The 17728-nt window shown below is 37.0% G+C and overlaps 1 protein-coding gene across 2 annotated transcripts in view; it reads left to right on the plus strand.

Moving 5' to 3' along the window:
- Positions 1 to 354: 354 nt before the first annotated feature.
- Positions 355 to 17728, plus strand: part of COG6 (component of oligomeric golgi complex 6) — a 55400-nt gene continuing 38026 nt past the window's right edge. The window contains exons 1-6 of one of the 2 annotated variants that reach the window (XM_039566893.1): positions 355 to 498; positions 1063 to 1206; positions 1543 to 1614; positions 4926 to 4984; positions 15402 to 15513; positions 17497 to 17579. In XM_039566893.1, the coding sequence (XP_039422827.1) occupies positions 370 to 498; positions 1063 to 1206; positions 1543 to 1614; positions 4926 to 4984; positions 15402 to 15513; positions 17497 to 17579 (599 nt within the window). In that variant the 5' untranslated portion in view covers positions 355 to 369. Of the gene's footprint in view, positions 499 to 589; positions 720 to 1062; positions 1207 to 1542; positions 1615 to 4925; positions 4985 to 15401; positions 15514 to 17496; positions 17580 to 17728 lie in introns of those variants that run through there. The other variant, XM_010400367.3, reaches the window with a different exon arrangement.

The raw sequence follows: 17728 nt of genomic DNA on the forward strand, positions 1-17728 counted from the left end.
TGTTGGCTTATACAATAGAGATCTCGTTTATTTTTTCTTTCTAGGTATGCTCAAAATTAAAGCACTTACTTTGTGAAATAAATATCGCTATCTGGCCTCGTGAAGTGAACCCTCTTTCTATCATCGACTCAAAATCCTTTATTTAGTAAGTAAATTATTTTTATTTATTAATATTTTAAATTTAATGTATTTTTATTTTATTAGTAAAAACAAACAAAGAAATAAACAGAAAAACCCCGAGGGCCACCTGGCACCAGGTGAGGCCTGGCTCTGCAGCCGGCCTGCGCTAGGCCGGAACCAAATCCTCGGAGCGCGTTTCCGCCGGAGCCGCTCCGTGTCGCGGCGCTGGGGCTGGGCCGGGCCGCAGCCATGGCCGACACCGCTGCGCCGCCGCCGCCCGCTGCCGCCCCCGCCCCGGGGCTCCCGGCTGCCCCCGGCACCAACCCGCTGTCCCGCAAGCTCAACAAGATCCTGGAGACGCGCCTGGACAATGACAAGGTGGGTCGGGCGGCGGCTGAGGGCCGGGGCGGGGGCCGGATGAGCCGTCAGGGGCCGCGGGCCCCGACAGGCTTCGCGGCGGGGGGGCGAGTCCTGCCGTACCCTCAGTTCCGCTGCGGAGCTGCGGGCGGCCCTTTGCAGCCTTAATTACAAATAAAATTAGTTTTCTCTTCTCTAGCAGCATGCCACGCTCCTGTTTTATCCCTTCAGGTCGTAGAGAGGTTTGTGTCGCTTGCCTCTTGAGAAGGCGCTTCTCAAGCTTTTTGTAATTTAAATGTTTTCTGGCTGCGGATAGGTCATTCATTTACAGAAAGTAGTCTTACTGATTAAAGCTACTGTAAAATTGTAGACAAAGTCTTCTGTTATAAGAGAAGAAAATAAGCTCAGCAATTATTTTAGTTGTTTGCCAACTGATGTGGAGTGTGTTAAGGTAGTTTTTCCTCTGAAACAGTTTATTAGGTTTGGTTTATTTTTAATAAGACCGTGAACTTGGGGTGAGTACAGGCTATTTAACCTGCTTCTTTGTAACTGCATGCAAACTGAAGGTCTTTTGTTTTTCTCTAGGAAATGCTGGAAGCACTCAAGGCTCTCTCGACCTTTTTTGTGGAAAACAGTTTGCGCACCCGAAGAAACCTGCGTGGAGACATTGAACGACGAAGCTTGGCCATAAACGAAGAATTTGTGCACATATTCAAGCAAGTTAAAGAGGTGACATTTTTGCAGCATGACTAGCTATCTTACAAGAGTACTGCTATGTAATTGAAAGTTTAAAAAAGGGCTAAGAGAGATTTTTAACTTTCCAGTTTTACTTTACAGTAAAACTGTTTCATTTGTTGAAAATGTTGCATTGGATGTTTCAAACAGATAAGAGTCCTGAGTGAATGTTGATCTTTAGAGGTGCATTATTACTCTGTTCTGACTAACAGAGAGAGCCTAGAGCAACAATGTTCCTTGTAACTGGGGCATCTAATTGCAGTGGGAAGCTGGGCTTGGACACAGCATTTCTGATTAAAAGCACAGTTACTGTTACTTGAATTTATGCAGGAACTTGAGAGTATAAATGAAGATGTGCAAGCAATGAGCAGCTGCTGTGAAGACATGTCCAGTCGCTTGAAGGTAATACATAAATGGAAATGCTTTGAATATTTTCCCTTTTGAGGTGTGACTACTTTCTTTTAAAAGGACAAACAGTTATTTTTGAGGATTAACAGCAACACCAAGATGTTTCCATAGTATGCACACAATGTTACTTTAGGATATTAATATGCTTCTTTTAACTTGTTTAGAAAGCGTATCAAGAAAGTAATTTTAATTTCTTACAAATTGTAGTTCAAAAAGCAGCAATATACTTATTTTGAGAATAGCAATGTGATATCCAGGTGTATATAAGTGGAGAGAAAATATTTTATTAGATTGAATGTGAGATTTGAGGGCTAATTTGCGTATTTCCGTTTAAAATGGCTTTTGCATTGACTGTGTCTGTTCAGTTATGTGTTCATATAAATACCTCAAGTATGTCCATAGGAAAGTATCTTGTAATTCAGAGAGGGAGACCAATCTGGTATGCATCTTCAGTTTATTGGTTTTGTTTCATAACATGGTCTCAGAATGCTGATATGCAACAAAACCAATTCTGTTTCACCTTAATTCTGAATCCATAATATTCTTGGTGGGGCTGGGAAGCGTAGGAAATTTGCGTTTTATGGTGTGTTACCAAATCTGGCTTGGTTTTAGGGTACAAGTTCGATATTCAATGCAGTGAGTATAAACAGCTTATGGATGCTGAAGTGTAGATGTTTGGCCAAACCAAACCTGTTCTGAACACAGCACGTAAGTTATAGTATGTGAATAATAATCCTTCACTAAAAAATCCTGTGAAAACAGTTGTTTTACTCTCCATATGTGTGTGTGGATATTAGATGTCCTCCTGCTTAAATAAATAGGTTTCACAGTCATTATACAAGTGCTTGTAGCTTGATGAACTTGTACCAAAAAAAATGAGAGTACAGCGTAGCCAACTGCAGTACTTAATTTTCAGTTTTGGAAGGAGCTGGGTAATGCACCTCAGAGGTCTCAGATCTCTTTGAACACTGTTAATGTGGATATATTCCGTAGTGCAGTTCAGGAACTGTTAGACTAAGCTCTTAGATGTGGAAATGAGTCAAGTGTCCATGCAGATTTTTGCTCTTTTCTGTCTTTAGATCATGAAATATAACTACCGTCTGTGATTTTTTTTTTCTTTTCCCAGAGTAGAGCCACCCTGCAGAGATTTCTTTTTCTATTGAAGTCAGTAGGTAGTTTTGTTCTGTGCCCCACAGAAAGTTTCCTCTAGAGCCCTGTAGAACTCGTAACTTGTTCAATTCAATCCATATTTTCTGTGTATGAATGTAAAGTTAATAAGCTCCTGAACTAGCACTCAATTGTGAGAGACTTTGGTACTTTATCTGTAGTAGGACATGAAGACTTGCAGGCATGTGCTCAAGCTGAATGAGAAGACAAAAATGCACTAGGTAGAGCAAATAGAAGATACAAAGAGGAGGATTTGGGGCATATAATGCAGAAAACTGTGCAAAGAGAGCAGTATATTAAGAAAGCAGAGCAAATAGAGGACATGAAAGGGAATACATTTGGATAAGCCAAAAAGCTTTTTAGCTTTGTTATTTTGTAAGTTTCTAATACCATCTGATCCAAATAACCATATACTGTCACATTTGATTTTAGGACAGTGACTTGATAAATGCAGTGGCTGAAAGGGAGAGAAGGAGCAAGTGCTGAAATGGAATTAAGTGGGGTTGAAGTATAATGAAAGCTTTAACTAATATACTGAGGTGGAGAGGAAGAGAAAAATGTTTCTGTTTGGGATATACAAGAAACATCAAATACCAGCTTTCTGATTTTCCTGGCATGTCTGGCTCATTTGTGACAGTTACCTCGTTTGGTTAGATGTAAGCTCTTTCATTTCGTACATAAAATGATGACAATATCTGGCACGTATTTGAGTGCATATACGGAAAAACTGGCTTCCTGGTATACCTAGCTGGATTCAGAAAAAATGCTTTTACTTCCTTTCTGCTGTCTTATTGTTAGCATTTTTCGTGGTAATCAGTACTTCTGCCCAGAAAGTACTGGAAAGGAAGCAAATTTCTTCTTTTTTGTTTATTAAAATTTGGAATTAAGTTGGGCATGAATGGTTACAGTCCTACTTTCACCTTTCAAAGCATTTCTGTACTTTGACTGCTTTTCTGTTGTAACGAATGCAGTGTCAGGCTGAAATGAGTCAGGGTGTGTACATACCTTTGTTAGACCTCTCGGGAATCTCAAGACTAGCATCTTCAATTTGGCAAATGCTGTAATTTGGCCCTTAAACAGTATTGAAATCATTCACATAGAATATCTTTATTGCCATTTCCAGCACTTCTTTTGCAGTATTATTCTATACTGAATGCATTTTGATTTCAGGATTTTTTTTGTTAGACCATCTCATTTTTCTGTGTAAGGGATCACTGGTGGCATCCAGTGTGAAGCCAAAAATTCCAGATGTCTTTCAGCTTTTCACTGAGCAGTAAGTTTCAGAACACTTTAACTTCAGTTGCAGCAATCCTTTTAATCATGCAGTTGCTGTCTGATGCAGAATTGTTTCTGCATGGATTCTCTTGCACTGCCATCACTCAATAGTGATGAACTGTAATGAACTTCCTAAGTGCATTGCCCTTAGAATGGTAGAGTCATTAAGGTTGGGAAAGACTTCTGAGATCATCGAGTCCAACCCAGCACTGCCAAATCCACCACTAATCCATGTCCCTCAATGCTGTACCTGCACATCTTTTAAATACCTCCAGGGATGGTGACTCAACCACTTCCCTGGGCAGCTTGTTCCAATGCCTGACCACCCTTTCAGTAAAGAAATTTTTCCTAATAATTGTCCTTGGTCCATACAGCTCTGTAAGCTGTTGGACTGTAGAGCTAGGCTTGCTTAGACTAGCAGAGCTGTGTTCATCATCTTCTCTAAAAAGTTTGGGTGGACACTGGTACTGAGCAGTTTAGCATCCAAAGGAATTTGTTTCATTTTTTGTTTTGTGACAGCAAACAATTTACAGTTGATGGGCAAACAAAATAATCAGAACTATTTCTAATATTTATAGTGTTTCTGTATTAAATATAAACTAAAAATAAACAGTGTGATTATAAATGTATATAAATATGGAAACAGAAATGAATAAGGATTAAAAAAAGTATTTTTTTTAATGCCCGGACATAGGGAGAGTTAATGAATACTTGTTTCAAGAAGGCCTTTTGTTTCAAAGAGTACATTCTTCAAATTGCTTGTACTCAGAAAGCTTCAAAAGTATTAGCTATTTTAAAGATTGTTTAATACATTTGATATGTTTGTGGTTTTCACATGCTTAACAATTCTAATTGTATTCTAGGCAGCAAAGGAACAAACCCAGGACTTGATTGTAAAAACCACGAAACTGCAGGCAGAAAAGTACGTATACCACCTTATTTATTTGATGGAATTTTCTTCTAGATGTGACTCTGCCACTTTGATTTATGACTTTAGTGTTTTTTTCAACACTATATGTGTTTGTAGCTTAATTGAACTCTTAGCTTATTGCTAAATCATCCAAAAAGGTGAGAATATGTGTTAGTATTTGTTTCAATAAAAATTTGCTTTATAGGGAAGAGAATCAGTTACAGTGGTACAGCATGCCAAATATGGACACGCTTTACCTAAAGTCTGTTGAAAATGTAAGTTATATTGTGTCATAACAGTTATGGACCAACTCAGTTTCTCATCAGTTTGACAGGCTTCTTGTTATTAATGCCTTGTATCCAGGTGAAATCTCTCTCTTTTTCAGGGACTGGATGAGGGAGTGCAAAGTTGGATTCTAACTTGCTCTGCCTTATTTAAAGCTAACTGTAAAATACAGGAGTGCTGTTTAATGAGCCTAACACAGACCACTTTTTCCCTTGGTTCTCCAGCCTCCTGTGGAAGAAAAGATTTGTAGTTTTCTCTTTTCAGTATTTTTATTGCTGAGAAGGGGATAATAGCTAATGACAGATTCAAGCAGTCTTTATTGTTTTTATGGTTAGGATGTATGGTTTTATAGCTTCAGGTTTTCTCCATGTAGAAGAATGAATCTGCTTGCTTTATGAGCTTTCTTCGGAAAATTATATACAGTTCACTGGAGGTTAGAAACAGTTATTTTGCAGTAGTAAGTTTCTAGTAGAAATTATGATTTTGGATAGCTCTCAGCTTTCAAAATCAGTAGGTTTATGATATGAACTTCAGTAGGAAGTGGATTATGTCCGAGTATGAAGCTGGAGTTTAATCTGTACATATTTTAAAAGTTAAATGTAGAATAACTGCATAAAATGCAGTGCTGGTTCATATAAAGTGAAGGATTTGGTAAAGACACACTTTCAGTAAGTGAGCAGAAGTCTCAGAAAATACGTCATTTTAATATGAGTCTGTGAAGTAGTAGGACAAAGAAGTGGTCATAGATTTTTGTAGTCTCAAGAAAAGGAAAGCTGCTTTGATTCCTTGTTCTGAAGCAGAATGGGAGATACCAAGACCAGTCCCAAGTGGTTTATCTCTAATTGGCCTTAAATTCCATTAAAAGAGATTATGGAGACTGTACATCAGTACTTCCACAAGATAGTCTTTGCACTGTTGTTTACTTCAAAGACCTTCTGCTAATTCCTTTAAAAGACAGAACATCCCCCTAGTGTGAAGAGGAAAAAGTTTAGGAAGTAGTCTGTCCTTCTCAGGGTCTGTGTGACCTCAGAGTGCACATGTAGGAAGAAGTTTGGAAGTTTATTTTTGAAGTATACCATGAAGTACCCATGAGCAGAAGCCAAAAAGTACCTGTGACTTTTACAGTAAGTCTGATAGTTATGGCAGGTTCGTATTACCATTTATTAGCGAAATTAATTTTTTCCCTGCCTAAACCTACGAAAAATTGTGAAGATTGTTTGGTTCTATTTGGGACATTTTAGTCATTTGTTCTTTTAACTCATTAAATTACTGTTCTGATGCATTCCTTTGGTTTACATCAAGCACAGGAAGAGGCATCTGCTGCCAGATATTAGAGGGTTTTTGAAGACCTGAAGTCTTGCCTCTGAAAATATACAGGCCTTAAATTGCTGATGCCTTCAACTTAATGTGACATTTTTTTAGCCAACAAATGAGTAAATGGTGAAACTGGAAGGACATGGCTTCTCTCTCCTCTGGGGTTTGTCCTAAAATGCTGTCTGTTTAAAATGCAGAGATGAAAACTGGACCTGTTCTAGTGTGTTCTTCTGTTAGGCTTAGCATTTGTGTGATTTACTTTAGCTGAAAAATGTAGCTGAAAAAATGTTAGGATTTCATTCAGTGATCTAAAACTGAAGGGGGACTATAAACTTCCAGATCCATTTCCTGCATTTATATTTACTAGGGATTTAGATTTTTTTTCTTTTTCTGTACTTGAAAAGGAATGGGTGGCTGAGTGGCTCTGTGTGGGTACTAAGTTTTTTATACTAAGTAGTTTTGGCATTGTATTATCATCTATATAATTAGTTGTAGTTCAAGATGATTTTCAGTTTCCAAAGCTTCTTACCTGAGCTCTTGTTGGTTATCCTAGTCTCACCTCTCTGTTGGTTATCCTCAGATTTGTGGTTTGAAGGCAGAGCTGCCCACCTGGAGTTTCCTGTAGGTAATCCTGATGAGCACTTTGGGACTTCCTATATTGGTGAAATGTGTGATTTTAAGACACCTGGGGTATTTGGGGTAGAAAATTACATGTTTGTCTCAGATTTAGGTTAATACTTCTGCATTCTTGGGTTTTTGCTTTGCAGCATTTTTTTTCTTGTTATTTAGGTTGTGAGCTTTAGACCTGCTTTGGCATAAATGCCAGATATAGGGTGTTACTTAGATAACAAATTTAAAAAGTAATTAATACAATTGCATTTTTGTATTTGTGAATATGTCAGAGTTGGTGCGTTTCTTTGGTCAATTAGGTTGCTTATTCTGAATTTATTTCCTGTGTGAAGTCCAGTTAAAACTACTGTACATTAGAAACAGAACAGTTTTCCTTCACACTATTTAAATTATGGTATCTGCTTAACATAGGAACTAGGATGGTTTTTTTTTTTCTTTTTTTCCTTAAAACTGAGACTTACCATAACTTAATAGAACCGTGTAGTGTGAAATAAAGTAGTCCAAGCCATCCAACCCATCTCTTCATAACATAAGGTTAAGATACTGCTTCTCAGTAACACACTCTTGAATAGGGTGTTCATTTTAATATATTTCATAACAAGCTTCTGTAATGAAGAAAAACTGAGGTAGTTAATTTAGACAATTTCTGGTAATTGTTAAAAATTTGCTTTCATTTCAGTTATCTTCAGTAGATTTGTATGCTTTTACTTGAGCACACTAATATTGTTTTCAGGTTGTATTAGGTTTTTTATGAATAGTAACAAGGAGATTACTTTGTTTTCAAACAATGAACATCTGTTGTGCTTTAAAAGTTGTGGGTTTGTTTAATTGCTATTGCTAGTAGGCTGACAGAAAAAGAATCTTGCTCTTTGAAGTGAGATTTTAATAATAGCTTTCTCTGACTTGTTGTTTCTCTTATACCTGACTCCATTTTTTTTGGTTTTTTGTTGGGGTTTTTTTGTGAGAAACTAAAAACTTAATTGGAATACTAAACTACTTCACCTTGCATCGGGAACAAGCATCCCAGAGTTCAGTAATTCCCACACCAGAGAAATAACTTGTTTAGATCCAAATACTGTGTGCAGAATGCCAGAAACCTGGTTTCATAGTAATTCTACCAGGCACTTAATAGTAAGATGATGTGCAAGATGTTGTTTTTGAGGTTAACCACAAGTTACGGTTGTCAATGTAACAATTGAGAAGAGAAACTAGAAGGTAATAGTTACAATATTAATTTTTATAAAATTAAGTAAGAGCAGTTATGTGAGTGTATGTATGTGCTCATGGGCTTCACTGAAAATAAGTCTGCAGAAATACAAAAGCTGTTGAGAGCTAGAACTAGTGTTTTAGAACTAAAAACCACAATACTCTGAAAACTAGGAAAGAATGGGAATGGAAATGGCTCAGGTACTTTTTGAGTCAGGCTAATGGTTCAGAGCTTTTGTGGAGATTATGCACTTGAACACCTTTGGAAACTGTCTTATTTTGGTACTCTCTGTTGTGTTCTTAAACAGAGCGAAATATGTGTTTTGATGTCAGAATCATTGTTAGTTATATCAATTCCACAAAAAACGGTTCACATAGCCCTGGGATTGTTTCACTTTTTAAAATACAGTTAAATATGATTCCCAGACAGGAATGTAACAGTGTGTACTTCAATTTGTTTTAATTGAGTTACATTCAGACTTGTTCTTTAAATAAAGAATAACAAACACCATTCTTGGAATTAAGTCAATGATTTGACTGTCATGTCTGTGTTCAATACAAGCTCAGAAGTCTTAGGAAGTGTTTCAAAGTGAGCATCTGCTTCAGTAGTGCTATACTACTGATCTCTCATCCTTGTCTCTTGGTGGTGCCTTTTTCCTTTTCTAACAAACAACTTTTTTGTTGTAGTCATTTTAGAAATTATGCAGGAAGTTCAGCACTATTTGTAGCAGGTTTGCTTTTATCAGCCTATGCTAAGAAAAGTGGTGATCTGGTGGTTTGCGTTGATGAGATGTATTTCATGCGTTGACCTTTGAAATTTGTATTTGCATTTATTCCCATGAATGTGCTTCATGAGAAAAAGCAGTGTTTGCCTACACTTAATTACAATTCCATGTGGGGGAGGGTGAAGGCTTGAAATTCTGAGGCTCATTTTCTATCCTGACTTGTACCAAAGTACAGCATAGGTAACAAGGTGCAGTACAGGAATAAAACCAGCTAAAATGGATCTGAAAGAAAGAAAAAACTATTTTGTCACATTCTAGCCATAACCAGCAGAGAACATGCAAGGCCTTATTTCTTGCCAGCATTTCTGCCTGGCAATCATGTACTTTGTTGAGACATGAAGTACTCTTGGTCAGTATGAAATGAGGTATGGTTTTAGAGCTTGAGAAACATTCACCAGAAGTGCAGAATCAGTTATATGGTACCATTTCTGACTGATGTTTGTCTAATCTGCTTTGAGAAGAAAAACCCAGGAACAGAGAGCCTGTGGTCTTCACTGGAAATTGATTTTGGTTCTTTATTGTTTTCTTACTATCTGATTTAGTTCTCCTTTTGCTGCAGCTTAAGCTCATTTGTTTTGATCTTATTCCAGGTGGATGTAGAGAACAGTGTGTAATTTTCATGCCTTTGGCAACATTTTTGAATTTGATGGCAAATTTGAAGCTAGACTGAGCAGGCCCCTTTCAAGTGGCTTTATATCAGATTTTATAAAAGATAAACTGAATATACCAGTCTGTTTGGTTTGGAAATATCAAATAGCTCATCTTTACAAGATGGAAAAGAACACGTTCATTGGAAACACACTTTTAAATTTAATCTCTGTGCACAACTTAGAAACCATGGATCATGGATCTTAAACATTGCTAAACACTGATTTACCTAGTGTATGCATATCTATATATATCGCATGATTGCTGCAAAGTTTCACGTGTGAAAATTTTGTCAAGAATATATACCCATCATATTTAGAGGAAGCCTAATCAGTATGAAAGTAGAAAATTACTGAATTTCTTTAATTTTTTTACAACATGTAAGATTTTTTTATTCTAGTGTTTGGCAATCTGTTTGGTAAGATTTTAATCATTTCAGTGCAGATGTGTTGCTTGACTTTTGATTTAGCCTTTTCAAATTTTCCCCATTTATTTTTTTCACAGAATGTGTGAGATGGCAGGGCTGCAGCATTGCAGGCTGTCTTCAGATAGGAATTACAGGAGAAACCTTCTAAGTTTAAGTCCACTCCCCTGCTGCCACCTATTATTTGCATGATGCCTTTGGTAAACTCATCAATTGTTCAACACATAACTAGTGCGTTATTTTTGCATTTTGTGTGTGTTGCTATTCGTGGAACACTTACCCAAAAGCTCGTTCTTTCCAGTAAAAGCCTTTCCCTGATTTCCAACCTAATTATTGGATATAAATTGTCTGTTTTCTCATCTTCTCCTTTGTCTTAAGAGCTTCCTTCATCTCCTGTGATAAATTAGTTTTTCCATTCCCATGATCATTCTGCTAGCTTTGCTCTAGTAATGCATTGTTCTTGCACACAGATGATCAGGATTGTGATCTATTTTCCAGATGAGGTCTCACTAAAGCCTTCTTAACTATTACTGCTTTTTTCTTGTATCCTGGAAACATTAGACAATCCACTGGGGTTTTTATGTCTTCCTATTTTTTAATTAAGGAGAAAATCACATAATTATATTCTGTGATGAAATGAGTCACTGAATACCTCCTCACAGTATTTCAGTTCTACTTCAATAAGATATGTTTGACAGATAAAATGCAGTATAAAAAATTTGTTCTCAGCATTTACAAATGCATTTTTGCACTTGTACTTACTCTTAAGAATGGTTTTGTGTAAATTTTGTGTAATGCCTGTGTGTAAATGTTTTGTTACATGGTCTTGTATATTTGCCTTTCACATGACAGGAAAACAATTCTTGCAGCTTTATACAAGTCTGTTAAAGATGGTTGTTATTTACTTACGAGTTAGAAATACTCCAGTGTCCTGAGGCTTTAAAAATATATTGAATCCTCAGTACCACAAATCAAAAGTAATTTCAGAATGCTCTGCTTTGATTCATCCTAGGTGGAAGATGTATGTGATGGCAAGATAAAATTAAGCTTTGGAAAAGTCTACTTCTCCTCCACCTCACTTTTGAGCTGTCTAGGTGATAATCCTAACAAACAGTGCACATTTGTATTTCTTTCAAGGGAAAAGTGCATGAAGTGCATAGTTTTCCCAGCCTTTTGAGTTCTCTTGCAAAAGAATTCTGTCTCCCTGGTAACGATTAAAACTGGGGAAATTGCTCTTTGTTGGAATCCTGTCCTTTGCCCAAGCTCTAAATTCTACCAACACTTGGCACTTCCCTCTTTGCATTAATGCAGGATTCCCATAAGCTGTTAGTTTTGTTCCTTTATACAGGAGTAACTTTGTTAAAAGAAAAAGCATAAAATTTGGGATAACAACATGGTATGGCCTTTCCTCAGCTGTACTGCACTGCTTAGAATTTAGAAATTATTTTATCTACAGAAAGGCCAGTGGATCTTGAAGGTGTCTGCACACAGGTACTGACTGCTGTGGGTTATATGTAAGACAGCCTTACAATGGCTTTTGTTGTTACCTGCATTGTGTTTTGTATGGCACTTACTGCAGTGAAATGATTATAGCAACCTTGAGTGGCATTTTAATCCATTGCCCTGCCTTAATAAAATAGATTAAATTCTACTTAAATATCTGTTAGCTTGTGTGTGAGGAAATAAATACAAAAATAAATATATAGAGATAAAAAAGTTGAAAACAGATGTGAGTGTATTGATCTCAGTAATCCTGTACACTGCCAGGCAAAAATCAAAGGCATGTATAATTTACATTGTCATCTGGGATATAGGGTCTCTTTCTTGTGTAGATTGATAACCAAGGCAACTTTCACAGCCATCTCAAGGAGACCTGGCTAACCTGGATTCTGAAACTGAGTAGCTTCTTGAAATCCTGTGTGCTTTGTTAAGAGCTCAAAAGAAACAGGTTTATCACAATTCAGAGACGTGCTTTTGTTTGGGAGAGATGCTTGTCACCAATTCCCAATCCCTATCTTGAGAAAGCTGAGTGAAACATTGCTGCCACCTTGAGGCTGTTGTCTTGTGAGTACTTTGTGAAACTTAGCTTGCCCAGTGTGCTTGAGTTTAATGCATTGACTCTATTTTATAAAAGTTAATTATTGGGAGTGCACAGAGTCCATCAGTGTGCAGTCATGGCAGGTGTTAGCCCAAGACACAGCCAGGGATGGGAATGACTTTAAAGTATGGTGTTTGATCAAACCTGGTTCTCCATATGGAGGGAGGACGGTGAAGAGTGAGGACTTGCAGAAGGAGAGAGATTCATTAGCAAGATTGTTCTTTTTTTATAAAAGAGGAGTAAAATGGGGCACAGAGTTCCAGGACAGACTCACTATCATGCTGTTTGTACAGTTCCTGACTCTGTTCCTTGTTCTGCCACAACCCTAATTCCAGCTGAAAACTGCTATACCCAGTATACCGCATTTCTTAAAATCAGACTTCCTCCTACCCCCAGTTTGGTGGAAGTATACATTCAAAAAATCTGAAGAACACAAGATAATAAGTGGAGATCTTCTGTAAGAGCACCTAAAAGTTTATGCACTCAGGAGGTACACAGGCTCGAAGAGCAGAAGTTTCTCAGCATCCCATCTGCTTCTCTGTTTATGGAAGCTTTGTTTCAGTTGAAACCAAAGTAGGCCTTGCATTTGCCTTCTCTCATCTCTTTGCTATCTTCCTTCTCTTACTTAAAGGGAGGGATAATCCAGTCTATTTTCAGCTTTGTGGATTGAGACCTTTCATCACAAGAGGAGAGACTTGAAGCAACTATTAAAGTTAATCCACTAAATTACATTTTCTGTTGTTGCAACCAAATACAGTGATGATGATGTTGAGGCATTAGACTTGCTCAGCAAACTGTGTGAAACAGGAGTGCTTTGTTGAAAGCAGCATCACTGTGTTAGATTTTAAGTATCCTTGGCTGATTTTCAGCTTGACTAGCCATCATGATGCCTCTAGGGTTTTTTTGAGTCCTAATATTTAAAATTTTGATTATTAGTGGTAGTAGTTGTAACTTATAATTTAAATGACCTCTTCTTATACCCCAGAGGAGTTCTGAAGTGTAGTTTTCATCAGAGTTTCATAGCAGCAGTGAAGTCAATGCCCTCTTTCCTCTGACAGCTCCTGGTGCTGGCACACCCCAGTCCCTTAGTGCAGGCTGTGGTAAACTGAATTAGAAAATACATGTAATCTCCACCCCTGAGAAGTAAAAACTTCTGGATTTTTTCCTGCCAGATTTGTGCCCTGATCTGATTCACTACATGATGCTATAAACAGTGTCCCTGGCACGGTGGGAAGGTCCATACAGGGCAGGGATGAGCAGGATTGGCTGAGGCAGCCTAAGCTGCATTATGTTACTGCAGAGCAGACCTGACCCATCTTTCATCCATGTTGGGCAATTGCATAGTTAATCTCAGAACATCTCTTATAGGCCTAATATTGATTTAAAAATACTCTTTCATTAATATCTTCTTGTCTATGTCTTGTATGTTTTGTAGATCACTTGTCTTGGTATTTTTGCTTCTTATACCATGACTTGCTCTTTTCAGGTTTTACCACATAAATCTTCTGTGAATGTGTTCAAAATGGTGTTGTTCCATTCCCCTTCCACTGTGTTGGAAAGTGCCATGATTTTTCATGGATGCATCTGCCTGTATAGTTGGTCAAAATCATCCTCCATCACTCTTGTTCCTTTTCTGAGAAACATTTGGCTTCATGGAGACCCAAAATTTGAAATTGTAGCGTTTACTTAGAGAAAATTAAATAGATAGATTGATTTTAAGCATTGCAAAACTGTCAGTGTAAAGATAAAATCATTATATTTGCCTAGGACCCCAGTGAAACCTGAATTATCAATTCAAGATGTGGTATTAAAGCATATGAGTTTTTGGTTTTCTTTTTTGATTAGGTCTCTTCTGTGTAACTTAGAAGTACTGGCTTGTTTTCCCCTTTGATTTTCATAAATTTTACTCTTAAAGCACTGTTGGATTTTATATTACTCTCCCTCCTGCTGTTCAGTATGCTAGAGCATTGACAATTGCAGAACATTTAATCTGATCTCTAAAAGAGTTTGTGGAACTGCAGGGTAGGAAAGTCATCCATGTCTACAGAAGGGAAGCCAGTTTTCCACGCTTCTTAGCTGAATGAAGTTCACATACTAGCTGGATAGTAAAGAAGGGGTAAATAAATGAAAGCTTACTTTCCAGGCTTTGATCTTGCAAGGAAATTTAATTACACAGTACATAGAAGTGCACTTGCCTGTCTTACCACCCTGTAGTAACTGTGTATTTATCTTGCAGTAATTATATCACATTGGACGCTGAAATGATCTTAAAGGAATTGAGCCTTATTCTTCTGCAAATAACTAATTAGTGCCATCTCAATGTCCTGAAAAAGTAGTCTTTATTTCCTGGAATACTGTGTGCTCAAACCACAGTTTGAGGAAATTTTCTGTTGTTATAGGAGTCCCAGTCCATTCCATTTGGGTCCTTCTGTGGCTGTGAAGTGTGTGACAAAACGTGCAGGAAAATGCTGCCCATGGAGATGGTGTTTGCATATTGCATCCCAGCTCTGTTTGTTTCAGGAGGGGTAGTCAACAAGAGAATTAGCCATTGCATTTTGATTGCTTGTGAGATTAGTAAATTGGTATCCCAACTGTATGGTGTTACAAAGAAATGGATCTGCTCTGCAGAAAAGTAGATTAATCTAAGGTTAATTTTGTCATTTTGGGTACTATAGGCTTTTCCTTTCCTTGGTGAATTTGAAAGGAAATAGCTGCAAGCATTACAAGTGTACAAGCACAAAGTATCTGGATTAGATAACTTATGATACAAATGCTAAAGGAATATTATTTTAAAGAACTTAGTAATTTTCGAATGTGTTAACATACCTTTATATTGTCTTTACTGAATAATCTGTGTAAGCTTAATAGAAAATTGTATGTGAAAAAGCAACTCAAGTGTTTGATGGCAAGAATGTGCTATTGTAATTTAATAATACCAATTTCTGCTGCTGGTTGTATTTCCAAAAGTACGAATGTGAAAAAGAAGTCTTTGGGATAAGCATAAAAAGCTAATAATCTCTTCACTTTGTTTTATTACAGTCAGAGATTAGAAATGAAAGCACAAGTTGCAGATGCATTCATAGCAAAATTCCAGCTGACACCAGATGAAATGAATCTGCTTCGAGGCACAAAAGATGAGCCAATTACTGAGGTAGCTCAATGAACATTAAAATCTTTGCCCTGAACTAAAATGTAGAAATGCCTTCACTGAATTGTACACGAGATCTTATTTTCAGTTTGCAATTGAATTTTTTATGGAGGAATGTACCTTTTAACAGAATGGTGAATTTCTGATGAGTTTGAAATGTGTGATGAAAGATTCAGGTAAAGAGAAAGAAAATCAACATTAAATTCTAGTTTGTGTAGTGATGTAATGAGTTTGAGGCAAATGAGCTCTCATGGGGTTCTACACTTCAAAAAGACCTTTATGAAGTGTGAATTTTCAGTGAAGACATTTTAAAACTTCATGACACTCAAAGCAAATGAGAAGCTTGAAGCTCTCTACTACTGCCTTTGTGCATATGTGTGTACATTTTGCGTATTCATGTCTATAGGTATTCAGTGACTTGAAACAGTATAAGCTGGGGCTTTCCCTCAATGTTATTTGGTTGCTGAAGATACTAGATACTGATTTGCTTTAGCTACCTTCCAAAACAAGTTTTGGAATATGTTTATGGTTTGAATAAGAAGACACAGTAAAAGGAAACTTGCTCTACAGTAAAAGCAAACTGAATAATGAAAGAATTGAGTATACTTAATAGACTTTTTTATTATTGTAGTTGCATGGAAAGCTTCCCATACTATGTCTCAGCAGGTAGTCCAGATTTATCTCATTTTCACAGGCATCCTGTTCGCAGTTAAAGCACTATTCAAAACATGGAACTGATAACCATAAACAGTGCTAATGAAAGCATAAATGGATTGTGCTAAATAATTGTGCACTTGAGTAATTGCTGTATGCTTTTGTACCACTATTGCCATGAAATAACATTCAGGTTTCTAGAAAGCACGTATTGCCGGGAACAATGACAGCAGGGCTGTGCCAGTTACTTCGTGATTGGTCTGTTTGATACTTTGTCTGAAAAATGTGCAGAAGTGACTGAGATGAAACAGCTGTGCTGCTTTAGTTGGCAGACTTCAATAACATCATGTGTGTGCATTTCCACTCTGATAGAGTCAACCAGTGTGCTTAAAACACCTTTAGCCAGACTTCTGGTTTGGAAATTCTTTTTTCCTGAAGGAAGAGTACTTTGGGTTTTTTATAAACATGGTCTTCAACACAATTGATGCAAGGCAGTAGATTAAATTGCTGGCCTGTTTTACTTGGAATATGTCTATTTTTATGTGACTTGAACCAGAATGAAACTGCTTTCCTGAGCAAACTGTATTCAAATGACAAAGGATGTAACAAACAGTTGCATCCGAATTAGCTGGTCTCCTCCTAGGCATTTGAAATGTGTCTTCATAAGAAGGCATGTTTGAAACTGTTACTGGTTTCCATTTGCACTCTGAAACAGTAACAAAGTAACCTTTTTAGTCATTTGTCCGTGTCTTCTAGCATTTGGGTTTTTTTCTTCACTGCTGCTGAGTTACTCCCCAGAGAAAGGTTGTTTTGGAAAACCTTAGTCTAATCTATTGCAAATGGAGTTTTTTAATATATATATATTTTTAGAAATAGTTACCCCATTTTATGAATACAAAAATATCAACCTGAAATCCTTGTACTTTACAAAGTTTTATTTTGCTCTTTAGTGGCTAACAGTAATGGGAGACAGTGATGTCATGCATAGCAGTGTCCTCAAAAATCTCCCTAGAGTGTTACCTAATGAATGTTAAACACACATACTACCAAGACAGATTAAAAACACATCTTTACTTTTTTTTTTTTTTTTCTTTTTTTGGTGGAAGAAGAGTTTGATGCAATGGGAAACTTAAAAAATCCTAAGGCTCTTAGGGTGGAATGAAAGATAAGAAGTGGCAGAGGCGGAGTGTGAATTTTAAAAGCAGCATTTGGAACACAGACCTGCAGGAAACTTAAGAATGGAATTGAAAGAGGGAGTATAGAGTGCTAGAGATTTGAATAGAAATTACTGCTTTTACACACTGCTTGTGTTTTATTTTTAAATTGATTTAGGATTTTTTCAAGGCTTTGGGACGAGTAAAACAGATTCATGATGATGTCAAGATTCTCCTCCGAACAAATCAGCAAAGGGCAGGGTGAGTCTTACTTAAATGAGCGCAAGAGAACCATTTACATTTAAAAGCAGAAGTTAAAGCAAGGTCTCATTTTTTGCTTCATATGACTATACAGAATATTTTGCAAAAAAAACCCAAACAACAATTTAAAATGCTCAAAAATTTAATAA

Source organism: Corvus cornix, chromosome 1 (genome assembly GCF_000738735.6).
Source record: "Corvus cornix cornix isolate S_Up_H32 chromosome 1, ASM73873v5, whole genome shotgun sequence".
Classification (NCBI taxonomy): domain Eukaryota; kingdom Metazoa; phylum Chordata; class Aves; order Passeriformes; family Corvidae; genus Corvus; species Corvus cornix.